Source organism: Podarcis pityusensis, assembly GCF_964106645.2.
Source record: "Podarcis pityusensis genome assembly, chromosome: 15".
NCBI lineage: Eukaryota > Metazoa > Chordata > Lepidosauria > Squamata > Lacertidae > Podarcis > Podarcis pityusensis.
In genome coordinates, this window is record NC_138040.1 from 1,307,634 (window position 1) to 1,329,370 (window position 21,737).

The 21,737-nt window shown below is 48.5% G+C and overlaps 3 protein-coding genes across 4 annotated transcripts in view; all 3 read right to left on the reverse strand.

The window, feature by feature from the left end:
• Positions 1-268: 268 nt before the first annotated feature.
• Positions 269-6,795, reverse strand: DHRS13 (dehydrogenase/reductase 13). Its single transcript, XM_080983198.1, has 5 exons — positions 6,424-6,795; positions 5,538-5,656; positions 4,627-4,750; positions 3,592-3,903; positions 269-3,036 (listed from the first exon to the last, which is right to left on the reverse strand). The coding sequence occupies exons 1-5, from the start codon at positions 6,554-6,556 to the stop codon at positions 2,774-2,776; spliced, it is 951 nt and encodes a 316-aa protein (XP_080839324.1). The 5' UTR covers positions 6,557-6,795; the 3' UTR covers positions 269-2,773.
• A 494-nt stretch (positions 6,796-7,289) lies between these two features.
• SEZ6 (seizure related 6 homolog) overlaps positions 7,290-21,737 on the reverse strand; it is a 164,213-nt gene continuing 149,765 nt past the window's right edge. The window contains exon 19 of the mRNA XM_080982854.1: positions 7,290-7,638. The gene's annotated coding sequence lies outside the window, so the exon portion shown is untranslated. The remainder of the gene's footprint in view (positions 7,639-21,737) is intronic.
• Positions 9,430-21,290, reverse strand: LOC308464069 (dehydrogenase/reductase SDR family member 13-like). Of its 2 annotated transcripts, XR_013979851.1 has the most exons (6): positions 20,775-21,290; positions 18,633-18,751; positions 15,177-15,300; positions 13,593-13,904; positions 10,308-12,135; positions 9,430-10,272 (listed from the first exon to the last, which is right to left on the reverse strand). XR_013979851.1 is itself a non-coding variant. In XM_080983201.1 (5 exons), exons 1-5 carry the CDS (start codon positions 20,905-20,907, stop codon positions 11,885-11,887), a joined length of 939 nt encoding a protein of 312 aa, XP_080839327.1. In that variant the 5' UTR covers positions 20,908-21,290; the 3' UTR covers positions 9,430-11,884. The 2 variants fall into 2 exon arrangements, 1 of the variants encoding a protein (XP_080839327.1); XM_080983201.1 differs by having other exon boundaries at positions 9,430-12,135.

The window sequence follows — 21,737 nt, forward strand, 5'->3', positions numbered from 1 at the left end:
GAGGAGGAAGAGGCCGCCGCCTCCTCCGCCTTCGCCTCAGGCCGCCATTTTGGGCGGAGGAGGAAAGTGTGAGGGGGGGAAAAAGGAAAGGATAGAATAAAGTGCACCCCTCCCGTCTTCCTCAGAACACGAGCCCTTTGTGAACACACGTCGCGTTGTTTGGTTTTCGTTATTATGTGTTTTCGCACGAGATCCTCCTGCAGAGAAGGGCAGTGTATAAATAAACAAAACCCTCAGAACTCGAAAAAAAATTACTATCCGGACGGGGCACAATAAATAAAAATATAATTTATTATTGTTGTTGTTGTTATTAACACACCACACACTCCAGGTCCCAGGTGGGGTACAATCAATCAATCAATCAATCAATCATGGTAAATATCATTCTTGTTGATTCTTGTTTAGTAGCCCTTCACCCCAAGGTCCCAGGGTTGGGTACATTTAAAATATAATATAAAAACAGTTTTAAAAACAGCTTGCCATTGCAGAATCAAGGCAGGTCCTAACATCCTACATCTGAATGGTCCTCCTTGCCTTTTAAGGGCATCTTCCCATTTGTCTCCTCTCTCCCTGCATATATTTATTCTGTGACCAGCAACAGTTTTTCTGCCTCCGTTTTTTCAAAAGACCATCCTTGAGACCCCCCCCCCCAGCCCAACATAGATGCCCCCTCAGCCACTCCAGTCTTGCCCAGCTGGCCTCAAAATTACAGCTGCCACTTTATGCTTTCCCCCCACTTGCTAAGAAAAGCGTATTTTAATGTGGAAGCTCCTATAATTTGGACTCCAGCCGCCTTTGCTCTTTTTTTTAAGTCTCTGCTAAAGACATTTCTGTCTGGGAAAGCCTATCCAGACACACCAACAAGCTGCCATCTGTTTTAATTATTACTAATACTTGTATTGTTTTAGGTTCTAAAAAAGATTTCACTGATAATTTTGCTGTTTTGTTTTTTTTCTGGTGGTTTAGTCAGGTGGCATATAAACATCGTGGGGAGTGAAGTAATATGTACCTAAATTGAGTTTCATTTTTAACATTTCAGCTTCTGCCACAATCAGCTGCTCGGATAAAAATGAAAGAATTGAGCTGAGAGTTCTGCATTGCAGGGGGTTGGACTGGATGACCCCGAGGTCCCTTTGATATAGGAATTGGAGACCCCAGGTGTACATTTTTATTATTTTAATAATGTTTCAGTGTTTCGCTTTAATTGCATTTAACCTTTCAGAAGGCATTAGACTTGATCTTTGTGTGTTCTGCATTTGTGAGTCTTCCTTCTCCTAAGCTGCTCTCCTCTCCCTCCTTATCTACTCCTGAAAATCGTACTAATGGCAGGAAGATGTTTTAGCACCAGAGTGAGAATCAGCTATCCTTGAAGCTATCTGAGACTCAGGAAGAGGATTTTATGATGCTCTTCCCGCTCACCGTAGGCTAAGCTGCCAGGGTAATGCTGGATATCCGAGACCTGAAATGGTCAAATGGCCTGGGCACATCAGGGCCACTCCAAGGCGACTGCAGGGGTGAAGATGCCAGCATGAAGCCGTGCATGCTTTACTTCTCATGACCTGTAATCTTTCCTGACGTATGATTAAGGATGTCTTAGGACTTTTGGTTTGCTATGTTTGAACTACTGAATTGCCTCAGGGCAGACCTTCTCAACTGGCACGTTGAGTCGAGTGAGCTCTGTCCTACTGCAATAGCTATAATAAAATTGGGTCCCTAAATCTGGATGCTGGACTTGGAAATAGTTTCCTTGGTTCTGTGGTTTATGCAAAAGGTGGTTGTTCCTCACCTGGGTAACAAATAAAGTGGTGCAGAGGTGAATTCTTACCGTACCTTCTAAGTCTATGATATTGCCAAGATGGTGGGTTCTGGAGTTTTGAGACTGGAGGGATGCTCAGAAAGTCTTCAGTTGCTGCAGCTCAGTTATAAATGGTACTATTATTGGTGAGTGCTGCACTTTAAGCCACTTATTAGCAATCCTGGCTTTCATCCTTGTACTTGCATTGTGTATTGCCTACACTGACTGGCAGCAGGGGCTCTCTCCTGTTTTTCAGACAGGAAGTCTCTCCTAGCCTGAGGATGAAACCTGGGATGTTTCACACGCAAACCAGGTGCTCTGTACTATTGCTGTGTGACACAAAATGCACTTTTTTTACCTGAGAACCTGGAGAGCAGCTGCCAAACAGAGTAGATTGGACTATATGGACGAAGAGTTTTACCTAAGATAAGGTAGCTTCCTTCCCCATGTTCCTATCACACAACTATTTAGATATCCCTTTGTGTTCATTGGTGCCTTCCATTATTATTGCCGTTTATGGTTCGTGTTAGTTTACAAAAATCGGGTGTCTCCCTTTCTCTGCAACACACGGGAATGCAGGAATCTCAGCTAAAGTGTCCATGACAGATGCCATCCAACCTCTGTTTAAATCCGAAACCTTAAATGTCCAGATTGACAGACAGGTCTGTTGACACTGCAATGTTTGGAACTATTTCAACAGTGGTTGATGCCATGCTGACTGCTGTTGATGCACTAAGATCAAGATCCCTGCATCTTCCTCAGTGAAAGGCCCAAGGCATCTATCTCCATCTGATGCCCTAAGACACCATCCAAGCCCTATCCACTAGCCAGCTATCATTCAAAGATGCCTCCAGTTTACGAAAATTAGAAGTGCTATTTCCCCTTTAGAACCCTGCCATGTGATGCCACAAGTTCATGGATGGTTCTGCACAGGCACCCGTTCTATGGAGGTGAGCCCTCTTTGAAAAACACTGCAGCCTAGTTCACCAGCCCCGCCATCCTCTCGCTGACTTCCCAAAGTTTCTTGGCCATGGCGTCGTCCCGGGCATGTGGCTTGGGGTCATGCAGCCTGCAATTGGCAAAATAGCGCCCGCTGTATTTCTCAATGCCTTCCTCAGTGGCACAGTAGATGGACGTCTGAGCTCCATTGGTCGTGTCTCGGAAGAAGAGCCAGCAGATGGGGAAGAAAAGAGGCTTCAGCCAAACCGAAATGTGACGGAAAAAATCTGATTTAACAAGCCCTGAAAGCAGAAAGATAGGAAAACATCAGTTGCCAGAACTGGATAGAATAAGAAGAGAGCCCAGCTGATGGACCAGACTTCAAAGGGGGTCCATCTAATTTAGTATCCACTTTTCCACTGTGGCCAACCAGATGCCCCTTTTTGCAGAACAGAATGGTCAACAGTCAGGAAAAATGGGAGCTGGAGTCTAATAACATCTAGAGGACCAATGGAAGCTGGTCCATTAGGGCAACCTCAGTCTGCTAATCAGACAGTCCCCATCTGCCACCCTTCCTACTTACAACCAGCCCAGAGGGTGGTCCTGCCCGTCAGCTTCCTTCTCTTCCATAGTCTCAGTGTTGACCCTTGTAAATCTCTGCAGGGATAAGGATGAGGATGGGGACAGAACTAGGAGGAGTTGGCTCCACCTGCAATTGACTCTGTCTCTGCCCTTCCCTGGTTCTGGCTCTGTCTATTGTTGGGCTCCCTGCTTTCTGCCCCTCCAGTCCCCCAAGGGCACCAGCCACCACTATAGAGGGTCCCAGGTTAAGGAGCTGAGCTGAACCTGCCACCTACCTGGATGGACAGCGTAGCAGGTAACATTCGTCCCTTCCAGTCGATTGGCAAGCTCCCGGGTGTACAATATATTGGCCAGTTTGCTGTTGCAGTACGATTGGAACCCTGCCAAGTGCCCACCCACTGGCTTGTGGATGTTCTGAAAGTCAATCTTCCCCGTTTGATGTGCTTTGGAAGCCACCACCACCACACGGCTGGGCGCACACTGCTTCATCCGCTCCAGGAGGAGGTGGGTCAGAAGGAAATGACTCAGGTGATTCACCTGGAACACCAAATTGAAGCCGTCGCTGGTTCGGCTTCCAGACCCGACACCTGCCGGAACACGAAGCTGGATTAAACAGGTGCAACGTGGAGGCAGGCCTTTTCACTGGTGGCACCAGCCCTGTTGAAATATGAGAGGCCCCCATCACTACTGGCATTCTGCTGTCTCTTGAAGACACACCTGTTTAGGCAAGCATAGTCCATATAAGTTTATTGTTCTATCCCAGGGGCCAGCAAACCTTTTCAGCAGGGGGCTGGTCCATTGTCCCTCAGACCTTTGAGGGGCCAGACTATATTTTGAAAAATATAGAGATTCGTTTTAGATAAAAGGACACAGCATTCTATGCAAGAGCTCCAGGCAGGCCCCACAAATAACCCAGAGATGCATTTTAAATAAAAGGACACATTCTACTTGGGTAAGCCACGCCCCCCATGACTCCCCTCCCTTCTCCACAGCAGCGGATGAGCCCGGTGGCTGCATACCTGTGTCTTGCGAGTGGCAGGGGCTGGCGATGGTGGGACGATGAGCAGTGCATGAAAGGGCTCTGGAGAGGGGCTGGCAGCAACAAAGCCCAAATTGAGCCTGCTTACAATGGCAGCTGCTCAAGCGCTAATGCTGCTGCTGCTGGCACCAACAAAGCCCAGCCCACTTCCTCTCAGCCTCCAGAGTTTCAGGCAGGGGACATTCCCAGTCCTACCTGGGGATGCCACTGGGGACTGAAAACCTTGGACCTTCTGCATGCAAAGCAGCTGTGCCCCTTCCTCAAATCTCACCTGCATTGTTGATGAGAATGTCAAGGCGGGGCTCAGATTTCAAGAAAGCCGCTGCAAAAGCCCTCACTGACTTGAAGCTGGCCAAGTCGAGGCTCATAAAGAGAACTTCATTGTTCCCACTTTCCTGCAAACATTAATGGGGGGGGGAATATGGTGGGGAACAGCATAAAGAATTAGCAATACATTCCTAAAACAAATGCAAAATACATAAATCAGTGAATTAGAGTAGCAGATCAATGGAGCTTGTTCACCACAACCCCCATCCCAGAAAAAACAAGCGAGAATGGTGCGCGGTGGGAAAACATCCTCCGTGCACCTGCCCAAATGCTATACCACCACTAGGGTAGACTTTTCTAACCTGGTGCCCTTCCAGATCCACTGGACTACAACTCCCATCAGCCCCAGACAGCTGTGTGATGCTGAGGCTGATGGGAGACTAGGTCCAAAACATCTGGAGAGTGTCAGCTTGGTGAATTCTTCTAGAAAGCTAGACCTCCCTCCTGCCAAGGAAGGAAGGGTCAGCTGTTCAGAATTCACTGGAACTCCCTGCTGACTGGTATCAGGCAGGTGCCTTCACTGTACTCTTTTCAGTGCCTGCTAAAAACACTATTGTGTAGACAAGCCTACCTGGAGATTAGGAAAGTTGATGTGAGTTCCCCCAGTCTACTCTGATTTATTTATATTTTAAAGTTTTACATTGTTACATTTTTCTTGCTAATAATTTTATTGATTTAGTTTTCTTTGTAAACCACTTTGAGGGTGTGGGGTTTTTTTAACAATCAAATGGGGTATAAATTTTATGAAGTGAATATATTAGGCCACGTTTTTACAGTGGAATTGCTTTGAGAAGTGATTTTAAAATGGAATCATAAAGGCTGCCCTTTCAAAGGAGGCAGGTGGCAGGTGCTCACCCTCCTGATGTCATAGACGGCAGATTCTCCTCGCCTTCTGTCACGGCAAGCCAGGATGACGCGAGCTCCCCGCCGGGCCAGATCCAGAGCCGTTGCCTTTCCAATCCCAGTGTTTCCACCTGGAAAAGTTCAAGGGGGAAATATTATTTGCTGGGGGTCTTGGCGGACCGCAGAACAATTTTTCTGGCAATAGTAATGAGCTGTGCTAGATGCTGTATGGTTTTAACCGCATTTTCACTATATCCTTTATTTTTACAGGTTGCATTTTGTTCCATTATAATTTGATTTCCAGAGAGTTTGTGGTCAGAGGCAGTACATGCTTCTGAATGTCTGTTGCTGGAAACAGCAGGAGGGCAGAGTGGTGGTTGTGCTCAGGGATCTGCTTGCTGGACTAAGTGGGTCCCTGGTCTGATCCAGCTGAACTAAGGCTCTTCTTAAGAGAACTCAGAATGCAATACAATACATGCCAATATTGAATGCTATGGATGTTCTGTCTCTCATCTTCCACTACAAACCCTCAGACATGTCACACACCAATCTCTGAAGCCCTCTGCCAGATGCTCTTGGACTACAATTCCCAGTATTCCCAATGCTGAGGAAACATGAGGGGCGGGCGGGCTGGAGTGCAGGCACACCTGGGGAAAGGTCACCGGTGCAACCCTATAATAGGTTTGCTGAGAAACATGCCCCATTGGCGCTCCAGGGAGCTGCCTTCTAAGTCAGCCTGCGCAGGATCGCAGCCGGGGAGATGCGCTCAGTCTCGTCTGAAGTTTTTTTCCTGGAATCCCGAAGCAGGAAACCCCGAAGCGGGAGCTCCCGCAGACTCTCTTCGGACGCTCTAACCACTGCACCGCACTGCCCCCCGTCTTCCGGGGGCGATTCTCACCTGTGATCAGCACCGTCTTGCCCCGCAGGCTGGTCTCGTTCTTGCACGTGGCCCCTTTGATGAAGTTGTAATAGAGCAAGGCGTAGAGGCCCAGCGCCAGCGCCACACTCGCCAGCGCCTCCGCGGCGGCCATCGCGCGCTTCTTGCGCCCGGAGCGCAAAAGGGAGGAGGAGGGGGCGGCAGCGGCAGCCTAGGCGCGCATCTTGCGCCCGCGATCGCCGGATCCTCGCACTGCTGGTCGGAGGAAGAGGCGGACGCCGCTGCTCCTGCTCCTCCTCGGGAGGCAGGTTCCCAGCAGCCAGACGCGCCCCGGATCCTTCCTCTTTCTCCCGCGGACCCGTGCGCAACGCTGCGCGCCCTTGCGCTCCAAGGCGTGCCAAGAACGGAGCCGGAACCCCTGGCCGCTTGCAGAGGTGCGCGTCACGGTCAGCTGTATCCCGGACCGTGTGTGGGGGTGGTGGTCAGAGCTCCGCCCCATAGCAAAGTCCGTGTCCCTGGCCCCGCCCCGCCAGGAGGGTCCAAAGATGCAGGCCGGTCGCCTTGATCCGTTGCTGTTCTTCGTTACGCGCACGTCCCATCCTCGGATAGATGGCACCCGCATGAGTGCAATTTCAGGGGCTCCATGATCACTGCAGATGGTGACAGCAGTCACGAAATTAAAAGACGCCTGCTTCTTGGGAGAAAAGCAATGACAAACCTAGACAGCATCTTAAAAAGCAGAGACATCACCTTGCCGACAAGGGTCCGTGTAGTTAAAGCTTTGGTTTTCCCAGTAGTGATGTATGGAAGTGAAAGCTGGACCATAAAGAAGCCTGATCCCCGAAGAATGGACGCTTTTGAATTCTGGTGCTGGAGGAGACTCTTGAGAGTCCCATGGACTGCAAGAAGATCAAACCTCTCCATTCTGAAGGAAATCAGCCCTGAGTGCTCACTGGAAGGACAGATCCTGAAGCTGAGGCTCCAATACTTTGGCTACCTCATGAGAAGAGAAGACTCCCTGGAAAAGACCCTGATGTTGGGAAAGATGGAGGGCACAAGGAGAAGGGGACGACAGAGGATGAGATAGATGGACGGTGTTCTCGAAGCTACCAGCATGAGTTTGACCAAACTGCGGGAGGCAGTGGAAGACAGGAGTGCCTGGCGTGCTCTGGTCCAGGGGGTCACAAAGAGTCGGACACGACTAAACAATTAAACAACAACAACAACCCTGCCCATCTGGCTGGGGTTAAATTTAATTAAATTAAATTAGTTAAATTTGTTAAGTTAAACTAACTGAAAATAGCTTGCAGATACTTAATGGGCTTAGGATTTTATTTATGTTAAGTGATGAATTAATATGTTTAATTCCATAAAGTGAAGATTTAAGGATGTTAATATTTAAGTTAAATTTCATAAAAATTGGGATTTGGAAAACCGTTAAAAAGACATGCAATGAAATTCAACCAAGGGGAAACAAGGAAGTCACTTAACAAAGTTAATAACTGTAATTTTCAATAAGGCTACGATTTATGTTTGTTTGTATTGTTTGTTTGTTTGTTTGTTTATAATATTGTGAAAACTAATAAAAATTTCAAAAACAACAACAACTTGAATAAAATATTGCGGGTGGGGGCATGATCAATCACAAGACGTAACATACCTTGCAGTGCCGGATTGGCAGTATATGTGAAACAAGCTATAGCTCAGGGCCCCACTCTCTTGGGGCCCCCAAAAGAATTTAAAGGGGAAAAAAATCTATATGTTTTCCAAAACTTCAGATAAAAAATAAAAATAAAACCTACATACAGCAACAGTGTTTTGTGTTGTGTAGGCTCCTATGATGTAAGTAATGCTAGCCTGCTCCCTAAAATATCACTGGTTTGCTCATTTCTATATCCATTACTTTGATCAAATACATATTTTGTTATGTGCAAATGGCTTTAGATTCCTATCAGGTCCATAAATTACCATATAGCATATATTGAACACAAAAAACAGCGACAATTTGTCGTTGACAAAGGACAGCTGGACGTCTTCAGTAGCTTAGGGCCTCATCAGAATCCGGCCCTGCATGCACGCCATTTGAATGGCAATGATGACCATCAACTTTTTTTGGGGGGGCAGCCAGGCCCCTCCAATATTTTATTGGGGGGGGCGCCTAGCCCTAGAAGCTGGCTCCTATGCTCAGTTTTCTTCTTTATTATTTATGAAAGCTATATGCTGCACTATACCCACCGGTCTCAGGGCTATTCATAGGATAAAACCCACAACAAAAAAACACAAAATACATAATCAAAAGAAAAACAACCCAATAACCCCCTCCAATAAAATTAAAATAAAAACCCCACATTTTAGAAGGGCACTGTTTTCTGAGAGCCAGCTCTGTTAAACTCGGGCGTGCTTGCTTCAGACAGGTTGTAAAGGCTTGGCAAAGGTTTGACAAAAGGCTTTCCGCCCCTTGAAACGCCGCCTTCCACTGGAAATAATCCTGCAAAGAATTTCAACTGCGGACATGGACCAGGAACCCCATTGAAGGAAAGCAAAGAAGTCTCACCTCCTTAGGGAGAGAGAGATTGGCAACTTTCAGAAGGGAACCATTTTTTGAGCCTGAAATTCCAGCTCCACCATAGTGGGTGGGGAAGGAAAAAGGCAGGAAAACTCCCCACCTCAAGGACAACTCAGAACCCACAGAATTATCATCATTATTAAACTTTAAAACCACCCTTCATCAAGAGACCACAGAGCGGTTTACAACACAGAACACAAAATTAATAATGACAAAAATATTATAATAAGCAGTACCTCCCTCCCACCACATTTTAAAAGGCCACAAATTGATTAACAGCCAAAGGCCTGGTTGACAAGGAATATTTACGCCTGATGCTTCACCCAGAGGCTGTTGTGGGGTGTGTGGGGATTATTTATTTTCTTATTAATGCCTGCCTTTCGCCCAAAGAGCCTAGGGTGGGGTCACAGCATTAAAACACATTATTCTTTTTTATAAAAAACAAAACAAAGCCACACACCTCAAAACAACTTAATTCATTCTTTATTATTGATTTCATAAAAATTATATACCGCTTGAGTGCAGAAAAAACCCTCCAAGCAGTTAAAAAGACTGCTCAGCAGCTGTGACACCCATGTGGCTTCTCTTGCCTTAAAAAGATCCGCTAGTAAAAAAAAAAAAGAGCGGGAAAAATGAAAAAGGAGGAGGGAAATGGTGGCCCGCAAAGTGACAACAGCAAATATTACACCGGACGCTTGGTACCACTCACTTTCAAAAATCGATAAAATGGAGAAAATTACACATCATTTGAGACTTCAACAGGGACTAGAGCCTCCAGGCACTTTTGGTAAGATTTGGCGTTCCTTTGTGACATTTGCAATGGGCCACTTTCAAGGCAACCCTCCTCACAGGCTTGGCAAGTCTGGAACCAGACCTGTTGATCTGACGACACCAATAGCCTTGACTTGGACTTTGCTGTTTTGGCCCCCATGCAACTGTACCGTTTTATAGTTTTCGTTTTTCATCTCTTCATTTTCCCCGTTGCCACTGTTCTTTTTCCTTTATATACATTGTAAAATGCCCCCCCATTTACCAAAAGAACACCCTTTACCAAAAGACACCCTTTACCAAAAGAAAAAGAGAGACAGCTGCAAAGATCGCCTGCTATTACCCAACCCGCTGTGATCACCAGGGAACAAAAAACGAGAGATACCGTGGACAACCTAAGAGCGCTCAGGGGAACACGGCTCAGAGATGAGGTGGTCAGAAAAGCTTGGATGCTCTGCTTTCCCCACCGCAAACCAAAAACCGGCCAGCAGTACGCAAGGGAGAGGCATGGCAAAGGTGTTCCTGCTCAATGGGTGCTGTGGGTCCCAGGACACAAAGAAAGGTAAGTTACAAAGGGGTCCTGCATGGGGTTAAGAATTAGGGACTTCCCGATTCCCAGTCTCTCCAGGCATCCTTAAGCTCTTGAGCTGACCTCTCCGTCTCTCTCTCATTTGATATTAGACTAATATTCTCAGGCTGCATCCTGCCCTCCACTTTCTGCTCTCGGACCCCAAGATGAGAGGTTGCCCTGAAATTTAACCCTCTGCAAGGAGCCAGTGTGAGCTGCCTTGTTCCACTCCAGACTAGAACTAGGAACTTTTCTATCCAAGTTATAGATTTCCTGCAATGAACTGCTTTGTAATTTTTCTTACCTGGAAACATATCTCTCTCTCTCTCCCCCCCCCCTCTCTCTGTGTGTGTAACAGGTAAAATTCTGCTCTCTAACCAAGATTCTCATCCTTAACACTGCATTACTCTGCTTACTAAAAGGGTTTTAAGCAGGTGGTTGGAACCAAGCAACTCTAGCAGCTTGCCTGGACTGGTCTGTTGGTGTTGTGACATTAAGGGCTATTCTGATGGCGGTTGCTGCCCTGCGGACTCTGCTGCAGAACCGTTAAGATCAAGATCATTGTCACCCTCCAGCTGTCACCCTCCAGCTGTGTTGGACTAGAACTTCCATCAGCCCCAGGCAGCATGGATGAAAAGAGGGGAAATAGCATCACCTCCGCCTTGGGGCGGATCTAGGAATCCCTCCATGACACACCTATCCAAAGGGCAGGTGCTGTCTAAAACCTGCTTTCCCCTTCTGAATTCCACTGTCAGCTCCTGGGTTTGCCTGCTTAAAAGGATCAGAGAGCAAATGATGAGAAGGAACTGTCTCTTTCTCAGATCCTGTAGAGTTGCTGCCGGCCAGAGAAGACAATGCTAAGCTAGGCAGGCCAAGGTCTGGTATAAAGCTGCTTCTGATGTGCCTCAGCATTTTCCGCAACTTGCATTTCAGAGCCTGGATCCCCAACCGCATGGCTAAATAGAAGGTGAGTTTCTTCAGGGCAGGAGTGAGGAATCTCTGGTCCACAGGCCAAATGCAGCCTTCTTCCAGCCAGTCCTCAGGACTTTCCCCAGGCGCTGGCCATGCCAGTCACTGGCATGCAGACCCCAGAAGATTGCCTGTGATGATGACACACAGCCCTCTGGCTGAAAACAGTTCCTCACCCTGGCTCTAGAGACAATTCAAGGTATGGGAGATGGGCTGCCATGGAGGAAAGAGCGAAGAGCTCTGTACATTTGATTGCAAAACTCCATTACCTGGAGACCCACAAGGTCTTGCTGTGGATAAAGTACACCAAGCAGAAAAAGTAATGTTCCCAGAGCTCACCAGACTCCCAGCCTTTTCACATTAGGGGAGGCATCTATCTCCATCTGATACCCTAAGACACCATCCAAGTCCTATTCACCGGTCGGCTATTATTCAAAGATGCCTCCATATTACGAAAATGTGACGTGCTGCTTTAGGACAGTGTTATTTCCCCTTTAGAACCCTGCCGTTTGAGGCCACACTTTGAATTAAAAACCTTCCTCAATTTCATGGATGGTTCTGCACAGGCACCTGTTCTATGGAGGTGAGCCCTCTTTGAAAAACACTGCAGCCTAGTTCACCAGCCCCACCATCCTCTCGCTGACTTCCCAAAGTTTCTTGGCCACGGCGTCGTCCCGGGCATGTGGCTTGGGGTCATGCAGCCTGCAATCGGCAAAATAGCGCCCGCTGTACTTCTCAATGCCTTCCTCAGTGGCACAGTAGATGGACGTCTGAGCTCCGCTGGTCGTGTCTCGGAAGAAGAGCCAGAAAAGAGGCTTCAGCCAGATCGACATGTGACGGAATAATTCAGTGTTAACAAGCCCTGAAAGAGAAAAAAAACCAGTAGCTAGAACTGAATGGAGGTCCATCTTGTTTAACATTCTCTTTTCTGTTTGGCCCAACCAGATGCTCCATCTGGGAAGCCTGACATGAGCAGAACAGCGCTTCCTCAGCAGCAGCAGCTGGTGTTTAGAGGTCAACTTCCTTTGATACTGGAGGTTCCATCTAGCTAGTATCCACTAGTATGACTGGAGCTGATGGCAGTCATCGTTCAAAGCACCTGAAGGGCATTGTATTGATCTGATGGGATTACGATGAGGAATTATAAAACATGCATCAAGTCATTGTGTCCGCTATGAAAGCATTGTGTTGACTGGGTTTGATTCATTGACAATAATTTCTGATCAAATCCCACAAGCCTCTCCATCTCTACCATGTGTTCTCTATACACCTGACAGGCACGTATAAGCATTCTAAATACACAGGCCAGTTGTTCACTGGGCATCCTCACTACATAAAGATAGTAAGTTACTTTGATGTAGTTTAATCTTTAGATAGATCATAAGAGTTCAGGAAGAGAGTTCACAAAGAGATGGTAAATACTACCCATCCTTCCTCTCCTGTTTACTCCTGTTTATGACCTCCGGGGATTTCCTAAAAGCATTCCTCCTTGTTTCCTCTTTTATTTACTCTGGACTACTATGTATGCTCAAATTAGCTCTTTGTAGTTTTAACTTTTAACTTTGTCCCACGTGGGGTTTTTGAAATGCTCAGAGGAAATCTGATTGGTTCTTACGAACACTGTGTAAAAAGTTCTTACATGAATAAAACGACCTGGGCCGAGGGGTGGGGAGGGAGGATTACTATATGCACTCCTCCCAGAGTCTTGCTGGTCAAGGCTCATGTGTATTCTATTAATCAGGGTCCAATCCTTCCTTGTTTTGGGAATGCTACAGGTATCAGGTTGCCAAAGGCTAGTCTAGTTGCAGATGGCAATGACGACCAAGAAATTTGCAAAAGGAATGTATGTTCTAGGGCGATGAATGAAAAGGTGAGCTGCACAGGAATCTCTGGAATTACTGGCCCTCCAGATAGCAAATACCCTGTCCTGCAGAAGTTGTAGGACCCCAGTTAGCACAGTCAACGGTCAGGAATGATGGGAGCCCAACAGCATCTAGAGGACCAATGGAAGTCTGCTTCTCAGACAGTCCCCATCTGCCACCCTTGCTACTTACAACCAGCCCACAGGGTGGTCCTGCCCATCAGCTCCCTTCTCTTCCATAGTCTCAGTGTTGCCCCTTGTAATTCTCTGCAGGGATAAGGATGAGGATGGGGACAGAACTTCCACCTGCAATTGACTCTGTCTCTGCCCTTCCCTGGTTCTGGCTCTGTCTATTGTTGGGCTCCTTGCTTTCTGCCCCTCCAGTCCCCCAAGGGCTCCAGACACCACTATGGAGGGTCCCAAGTGGAGGCAGGAGCTGAGCTGGACTTGCTACCCACCTGGATGGACAGCGTAGCAGGTAACGTTTGTCCCTTCCAGTCGATTGGCAAGCTCCCGGGTATACAGCATATTGGCCAGTTTGCTGTTTCTGTAGGATTGGACCCCTGGCGACTCCCCATCCACTGGCTTGTGGATGTTCTGAAAGTCAATCTTCCCCCACCGATGTCCACTGGAAGCCACCACCACCACACGGCTGGGCGCACACTGCTTCATCCGCTCCAGGAGGAGGTGGGTCAGAAGGAAATGACTCAAGTGATTCACCTGGAACGCCAAATTCAAGCCATCGCTGCTTCGGCTTCCAGTCCTGACACCTACCAGAAAATGAGGTTGGATTAAACAAGTGTGGCATGCCTCTGGTGGCCCCATTTCTGTGGGAGGCTCATCCTGCTGAAATATGAGAGGCCCCCATCACTACTGGCATTCTGCCAGCTCTTTGAGACACACCTGTTTAGCAAGAAGACCCAGGTAACTACCGACCATGCCAGGCCCCAATGTCTTTATAAATGTCTTTATAAATGTCTTTATAAATGACTTGGATGAAGGAATTGAGGGGATGCTCAACAAACTTGCAGATGACAGTGAAATTTTTTTGGGAAATGATATACAATTAATTGAAAAAATGTTTAAAATGACATTTGAAAAAAAACCCAGAAGCATTTCTGTTAGGGATTGTAGGACAAGATCTTCCAAGAAAAACAAATAACTTATTTATGTATTCTACAACAGCGGCAAGAATCTTGATAGCACAAGGATGGAAGAACCAGGAAATCCCAAGGAAAGAACAGTGGCAAGAAAAATTGATGAGCTACGCAGAACTGGCTAAATTGACTTATAAATTGCGGGACAAGGACAACTGTGACTTTAAGGAAAAATGGGAGCTTTTTACAAATTATTTTAAAAGACAACAAAATGAACTGGACTCCCTGGCAAATTTTGAGTAAAAATACACAAATTTATTGGTCGATAACAGGGTAGATAATGTAAGGACATGTAACATGCAGAGAACAATATGTCCTGAAAAATCAGAGAGAGGAGCTAAGGGAAGTCTCTGGGGAGGGAGGGTTTGAAGGGGGGATATGGGGAAAAAGGAGGGGGAATAATGAATATGATATGTTTTGATAGTTTGTATGTTGAAATTGTTAATAAAAATATTTTTTTAAAAAAACTGCAGATGACACCAAACTGGATGGGTAGTGAATGCCATGGAAGACAGAACCAGGATAGCTCCGCTCTATTCTGCCTTGGTAAGTCCTACTTAGAGATGCTGTTGGGAACAGAACTTTAGACCTTCTGCATGCAAAGCAGATGCTCTACCACTGAGCTATAGCCCTTCCCCTAAAAGTAAAGCAGGATTTCAGCCCTCGTGGTTTTGAAGAAGAAGAAGATTTAAACAGGAACACAGGAAGTTGTCATAATAATACACAATCAGATCCAACTAGTTCAATATTGGCTACACTGACTAGCGGTGGGTTTCCAGAGTTTCAGGCAGGGACATTCCCAGTCCTACCTGGGGATGCCACTGGGGACTGAAAACCTTGGACCTTCTGCATGCAAAGCAGCTGTGCCCCTTCCCCAAATCTCACCTGCATTGTTGATGAGAATGTCAAGGCGGGGCTCGGATTTCAAGAAAGCCGCTGCAAAAGCCCTCACTGACTTGAAGCTGGCCAAGTCGAGGCTCATAAAGAGAACTTCGTTGTTCCCACTTTCCTGAGCAGGGGGGTAAAACCACAAGGAGCATTTAGCCCTAGCAAGAAAGGTTGCCCCCCGTCCCGCTCCCAAAGCCAGGCCACAGCCAGGGTCCCTTTGCTATGCCCCACCATGGTCTTGCTCAGAATCTAGGCCTGTTTCTCGAAGCTGCAGGAGAGTTGCGCTTGTGCTCAGATCCTGCTTGTGGGCTTCCCACAGAAGGCACCAGATTGGCCACTGTGAGAAGTGGAGGCTGGGCTAGAATAATAATAATAATAATAAATAATAATAATAATAATTATTATTTATTTATATACCCTGCTGTGGCAATTGTAATGAGATGTGCTAGATGATGTATGGTTTTTAACCGCATTTTCACTATATCCTTTATTTCTTACAGGTTGCATTCTGTTGCATTATAATGTGGATTCCACAGAGTTTGGGCTCAGAGGCAGTACATGCTTCTGAATAATAATAATAATAATTTATTATTTATACCCCTTCCATCTGGCTGGGCTTCCCCAGCCACTCTGGGCGGCTTCCAACAAAATATTAAAATACAGTAATGCATCAAACGTTAAAAGCTTCCCTAAACTGGGCTGCCTTCAGATGTCTTCTAAAGGTCTGGTAGTTGTTTTTCTCTTTGACATCTGATGGGAGGGCGTTCCACAGGGCGGGCGCCACCACCGAGAAGGCCCTCTGCCTGGTTCCCTGTAACTTGGCTTCTCGCAGGGAGGGAACTGCCAGAAGGCCCTCAGAGCTGGACCTCAGTGTCCAGGTAGAATGATGGGGGTGGATCCAGTGCCTGATCCAGCAGCCTGGCTCTTATGCTCAGGTTATCTGAAGATTCACATGCCAATTAAGCTCTGGAAAAATCAATTTGTTCCTTGGCACGGGGACATTCCCAGGGGAACTGAAGGAGGCAGTGGTGCGCCCGCTCTTAAAGAAAACATCATTAGATCCCTTAGATCTATCCAATTACCACCCGGTTTCGAATCTTCCATTCCTGGGTAAGGTGATTGAGAGAGCGGTTGCTGAACAGCTTGGCAGGTTTCTGGATGAAACATCGGCTCTGGATCCATTCCAGTCCAGCTTCCGCGCTGGTCATGGGACCGAGACGGCTCTGGTCGCCCTAACAGATGATCTCCGCAGGCAGCTGGATCGAGGCGGGTCGGGGCTGCTGATTCTTCTAGACCTGTCAGCAGCCTTCGACATGGTCGATCACAAACTCCTGGACCACCGCCTTGCCGACGTGGGGATCCAGGGCACAGTCCTTCAATGGCTGTGCTCGTTTCTCTCTGGTCGGGGACAGAGGGTGGCGCTTGGGGGTGAATTGTCATCGCGCCACCCCTTGGTGTGTGGAGTGCCTCAGGATGCGATACTCTCCCTGATGCTTTTTAACATCTTTATGCGCCCCCTCGCCCAGCTTGTCCGGAGTTTTGGGCTGGGCTGCCATCAGTATGCTGATGACACCCAACTCTATCTGTTGATGGATGGCCATCCTGACTCGGCCCCAGACACACTGACCAGATGTCTGGAAGCTGTGGCTGGATGGTTACGTGGGAGCCGGTTGAAGTTAAATCCTTCGAAGACAGAGCTCCTCTGGCTGGGACGGGACGATATGGGATTGAGGGGGCAACTCCCATCTCTTGCGGGGGTGCAATTAGTGCCAGCACCGTCCGTTAAGAGTTTGGGTGTAATCTTCGATACCTCCCTCTCTATGGAGGCGCAGATTACAGCTATAACAAAGGCGGCATTTTTTCATCTCCGCCAAGCTAAGCAGTTGGCTCCTTATCTCTCTCGCCCTGACCTAGCCACTGTGATCCACGCGACGGTCACCTCCAGACTGGATTATTGTAACTAACTCTACGTGGGGCTGCCCTTGAGACTGACCCAGAAACTCCAGCGGGTGCAGAATGCCGCGGCGAGACTCCTTCTTCGCTGCGAGATCACATTCATCCGGTACTATACCAGCTGCACTGGCTGCCGGTGGAGTACAGGATCAGGTTTAAGGTGCTGGTTTTAACCTTTAAAGCCCTATACGGTCTAGGACCCTCGTATCTACGGGACCGCCTCTCCTGGTATGTCCCACAGAGGAACCTACAGTCTGCAAATAAAAACATCCTGAAGGTCCCAGGCCACAGAGAGGTTAGGCTGGCCTCAACTAGAGCCAGGGCTTTCTCGGCTGCGGCTCCAATCTGGTGGAACGCTCTGTCACAAGAGACTAGGGCCCTGCGGGACCTGACATCTTTCTGCAGGGCCTGCAAGACAGAGCTGTTCCACCAGGCCTTTGGCCAAGGCACAGTCTGACTCCCTCCTTTGGCTATCTGCACACAAGTTTTGCTTAATGGTTGCCACCAATTTGATTTTAATCAATTTTTATAATGAAATGTTTTTTAGAATGTTGGATTATTTGATTGTTGTTAGCCGCCCTGAGCCCGGCTTCAGCTGGGGAGGGCGGGATATAAATAAAATTTTTTATTATTATTATTATTATTATTATTATTATTATTATTACGGCCACAGATCCAGACTTCGGATTTATTTTCTTATTTCATTTGCAATTTCCTTTCCCCCCAGACGATCAACAATAAGGGGGAAAATATGATGGTGGTGAATGGCATAAAGCATAAACAATAGAACTACATTCCTAAAACAAATACGAGATACATCATAAATCAGTAGATCAGATTAGTAAATCAGCAGTGGAGCTGCTTCACCACCACCCCCATCCCAGAAAAAGCCAGGTGAGGAGGTGAGTTTTAAGCAGGCTCCTAAATGCCAATGCTGTATGGGGCAACTTGATATTATTCCCTGCAAGTGCATTGTGGGAAAACATCCTCCAAGCACCCCCACCCCAATGTCATCATCATCACCATCATCAACATCATCATCATCATCATAATTAATGGTGGAGGATAGTCTGACTTCCTTAGGGCCCAGGACCTCTAAACTATGATTATTCATGGCCCGTAAGGTCCTCTGTGGGGCAGACCAGGAGAGCTGGTCCTGTAAATACGAGGGCCTTAATCCACAAAAGGCTTTAAAGGTCAAAACCAGCACCTTAATACCACTAAGGTAGACTTTTCTAACGTGGTGCCCTCCCAGATCTTCTGAACTACAACTCCCACACAGACAGCTGTGTGATGCTGTTGGGAGAGCGGCAGGTTGGTGAATTCTCCTAGAAAGCTAGACCTCCCAGCTTTCTAGAAGGAAGGGCTGACTGTTCAGATTCCATTATGACATGATTTTACTGTGAAATCGCTTCAAGATAGTTCAAGGGAAGTGATTTCTAAGTGGAGCCAAAGAAATAAACGCTGCCCTTTCGAAGGAGGCAGGTGGCCGGTACTCACCCTCCTTATGTCATAGACGGCGGATTCTCCTCGCTCTCTGTCCCGGCAAGCTAGGATGACACGGGCTCCCCTCCGGGCCAGATCCAGGGCCGTTGCCTTTCCAATCCCAGTGTTTCCACCTGGAAAAGTCCGGGGAAAAGAATGATCTAGAGCAGTGGTTCCCAAAATGTGTGTTTGGTGGCGGCGGGGCTTACTGGCTGCTTGAAATTTGTCGAGGGTCTTGGCGGACCCCTGAATGATTTTTCTACCTGCTGTGGCAATTGTAATGAGCTGTGCTAGGTGCTGTATGGTTTTTAACTGCATTTTCACTACATCCTTTATTTCTTACAGGCTGCACTTTGTTGCATTATAATGTGAATTCCACAGCAGTACATGCTTCTGAAGGCCAGTTGCTGGAAACAGCGGGAGAGGGGAGTGGCTCCTGGGCTCAGGCCCTGCTTGTGGGCTTCCCATAGGGGCAGCTGGGCGCCCACCAGAACAGGAGGTTGAACCAGATGCGCCATTTGCCTCATCCAGCAGCCAGGCTCTTTCCTTACATTCTTAAAAGGCAAAAGGTAAAGGGACCCCTGACCATTAGGTCCAGTCGGCTGCGGCGCTCATCTTGCTTTATTGGCCGAGGGAGCCAGTGTACAGCTTCCGGGTCATGAGGCCAGCAGGACTAAGCCGCTTCTGGCGAACCAGAGCAGCGCACGGAAACGCTGTTTACCTTCCCGCTGCAAGTCCTAGGCTCTGTGGTTTAACCCACAGCGCCACCCGCGTCCCCCTTACATTCTTAGGAGAGCTCAAATTGTAGCAGAATACAAAACAATGCATATGAGTATTGAATGCTATGGATGTGCTGTCTCTCATCTTCCACTACAAACCCTCAGGCACATCACAGACCCCCTGAATAAAGCGCTGGAGCCCTCTGATGGGAGCTGAAGTTCAACAGAGGGCCCCCATCTCAGGGCCAGCTGCCAGGGTGACCAGGGCACCATTATCAGTCCCCTGATAATATACAGTGGTACCTCGGGTTACATGCGCTTCAGGTTACAGACTCTGCTAACCCAGAAACAGTACCTTGGGTTAAGAACTATGCTTCAGGATGAGAACAGAAATCGTGCTCCGGTGGCGTGGCAGCAGCAGGAGGCCCCATTAGCTAAAGTGATGCTTCAGGTTAAGAACAGTTTCAGGTTAAGAACAGACCTCCAGAACGAATTAAGTTCTTAACCTGAGGTACCACGGTACAGTGGTACCTCGGTTTAAGAACAGTCCGGTTTAAGAACTATTTGGTTTACGAACTCCGCAAAAGTGGAAATAGTGTCTTGGTTTGAGAACTTGACCTCAGTCTAAGAACAGAATGAGTTTGACCAAACTGTTGGAGGCAGTGGAAGACAGGAGTGCCCGGTGTGCTGTGGTCCAGGGGGTCACGAAGAGTCAGACACGACTAAACAACTAAACAACAACAAGAACAGAATCCAAACAGTGGAAGGGCACCGGCGGCAGGAGGCCTCATTAGGGAAAGCGCACCTTGGTTTAAGAATGGTTTTGGTTTAAAAACAGACTTCCGGAACGGATTAAGTTCGTAAACCGAGATACCACTGTATTATATATAATAAATTTATATATAACCAACCTGTCACCTCTGTGGGGCGCCTCTTAAATGCCAACCCTCTTCTATCTCATTTCCAGGTTGGGTTGGAAATGGAGGAGCAGTAATCTTCATCCTGACTGAGCCAAGCTGCCTGGGGCTTCTGGGAGTCCCAGAACTGGAAAAGCGCCACAGGTTTCTCCATCCCTGGGTGTGCACCCTTACTCAACACATCATAATTGCCCAAGCCCTCCTCTGCACATCTCTGCTTGGCAACAGGAGGGCAGGTTTGGCCCAGCAGCCATTAGCTGCTCATCCCTCCTGTCAAACCTGATAACTTTTTTGCCACTGACCTGACCCACTTTGCCTCTAGTGCTTTGTTTTGTTTTTGACACAGCGAGTCCCCTCGTATATATCTTTGCACAAGGCTGCATGCTGCTCAGGCTGATCTGGAGTTTTTTTCCTGGGGATCAAGGCACAGGAAACCCCAAAGCGGGAGCTCCCGCAGACCCTCTTCGGACGCTCTAACCACTGCACCACACTGCCCCCCGTCTTCCGGGGGCGATTCTCACCTGTGATCAGCACCGTCTTGCCCCGCAGGCTGGTCTCGTTCTTGCACGTGGCCCCTTTGATGAAGTTGTAATAGAGCAAGGCGTAGAGGCCCAGCGCCAGCGCCACACCCGCCAGCGCCTCCGCGGCGGCCATCGCGCGCTTCTTGCGCCCGGAGCGCAAAAGGGAGGAGGAGGGGGCGGCAGCGGCAGCCTAGGCGCGCATCTTGCGCCCGCGATCGCCGGCTCCTCGCACTGCTGGTCGGAGGAAGAGGCGGACGCCGCTGCTCCTGCTCCTCCTCGGGAGGCAGGTTCCCAGCAGCCAGACGCGCCCCGGATCCTTCCTCTTTCTCCCGCGGACCCGAGCGAAACCCTGCGCTCCTGCCGCCCCTTGCGCTCCAAGACAAGAACCGATCCGGAACCCCTGGTCGCTTGCAGAGATGCGCGTCACGGTCAGCGGTATCCCGTACCGTGTGGGGAGTCAGAGCTCCGCCCCATAGCAAAGTCCGTGTCCCTGGCCCCGCCCCGCCAGGAGGGTCCAAAGATGCAGGCCGCTGCTCCTGATGCTCCTCCTCCTCGGGAGGCGGGTTCTCAGCAGCCAGACGCTGCCGGATCCCTCCTCCTGCTCCTGCCTGCCTCCTGGAGACGCGCTGCAACCACAGGACCAGCCATCTCTCTTTGACGGCCAGCGGGAGCAGAGATGGGGAACACCTGTGACCTTGCAGATGCTGTCGGACTCCAGTTCCCTTCTTCATCGTCCCTGGACCAGGCAGAGCGCCTCAAGATTTCCTCCTCGCGGGGTTTGCAGCCATCCGCCCTTGTCTTCTGGGAAGCCCAGTTGCCAAAGCTCTCCTTCGCCCATCACTGTTTGGCAACAGACCAGGCCAGATGTGGCGCCGAGGCCCCCAGCTGCGGATGTCTGCCTCCTTCAGCCGAGACCTGTTCTGCCACGGGAGCGATTCCCTTTTGCCTCTAGGCCAAACAGGC

Coding starts and splice junctions, on each gene's coding strand:
- DHRS13 (XM_080983198.1), bottom strand. CDS start 6,556: ATGGCCGCCGCGGAGGCGCTGGCGAGTGTGGCGCTGGCGCTGGGCCTC. Junction 5,657..6,423: donor CAAGACGGTGCTGATCACAG/GTGAGAATCGCC, acceptor GAACTTTTCCAG/GTGGAAACACTGGGATTGGA. Junction 4,751..5,537: donor CCGTCTATGACATCAGGAGG/GTGAGCACCTGC, acceptor TAATGTTTGCAG/GAAAGTGGGAACAATGAAGT.
- LOC308464069 (XM_080983201.1), bottom strand. CDS start 20,907: ATGGCCGCCGCGGAGGCGCTGGCGGGTGTGGCGCTGGCGCTGGGCCTC. Junction 15,301..18,632: donor CCGTCTATGACATAAGGAGG/GTGAGTACCGGC, acceptor CCCCCTGCTCAG/GAAAGTGGGAACAACGAAGT. Junction 13,905..15,176: donor CATTCTCATCAACAATGCAG/GTGAGATTTGGG, acceptor ATTTTCTGGTAG/GTGTCAGGACTGGAAGCCGA.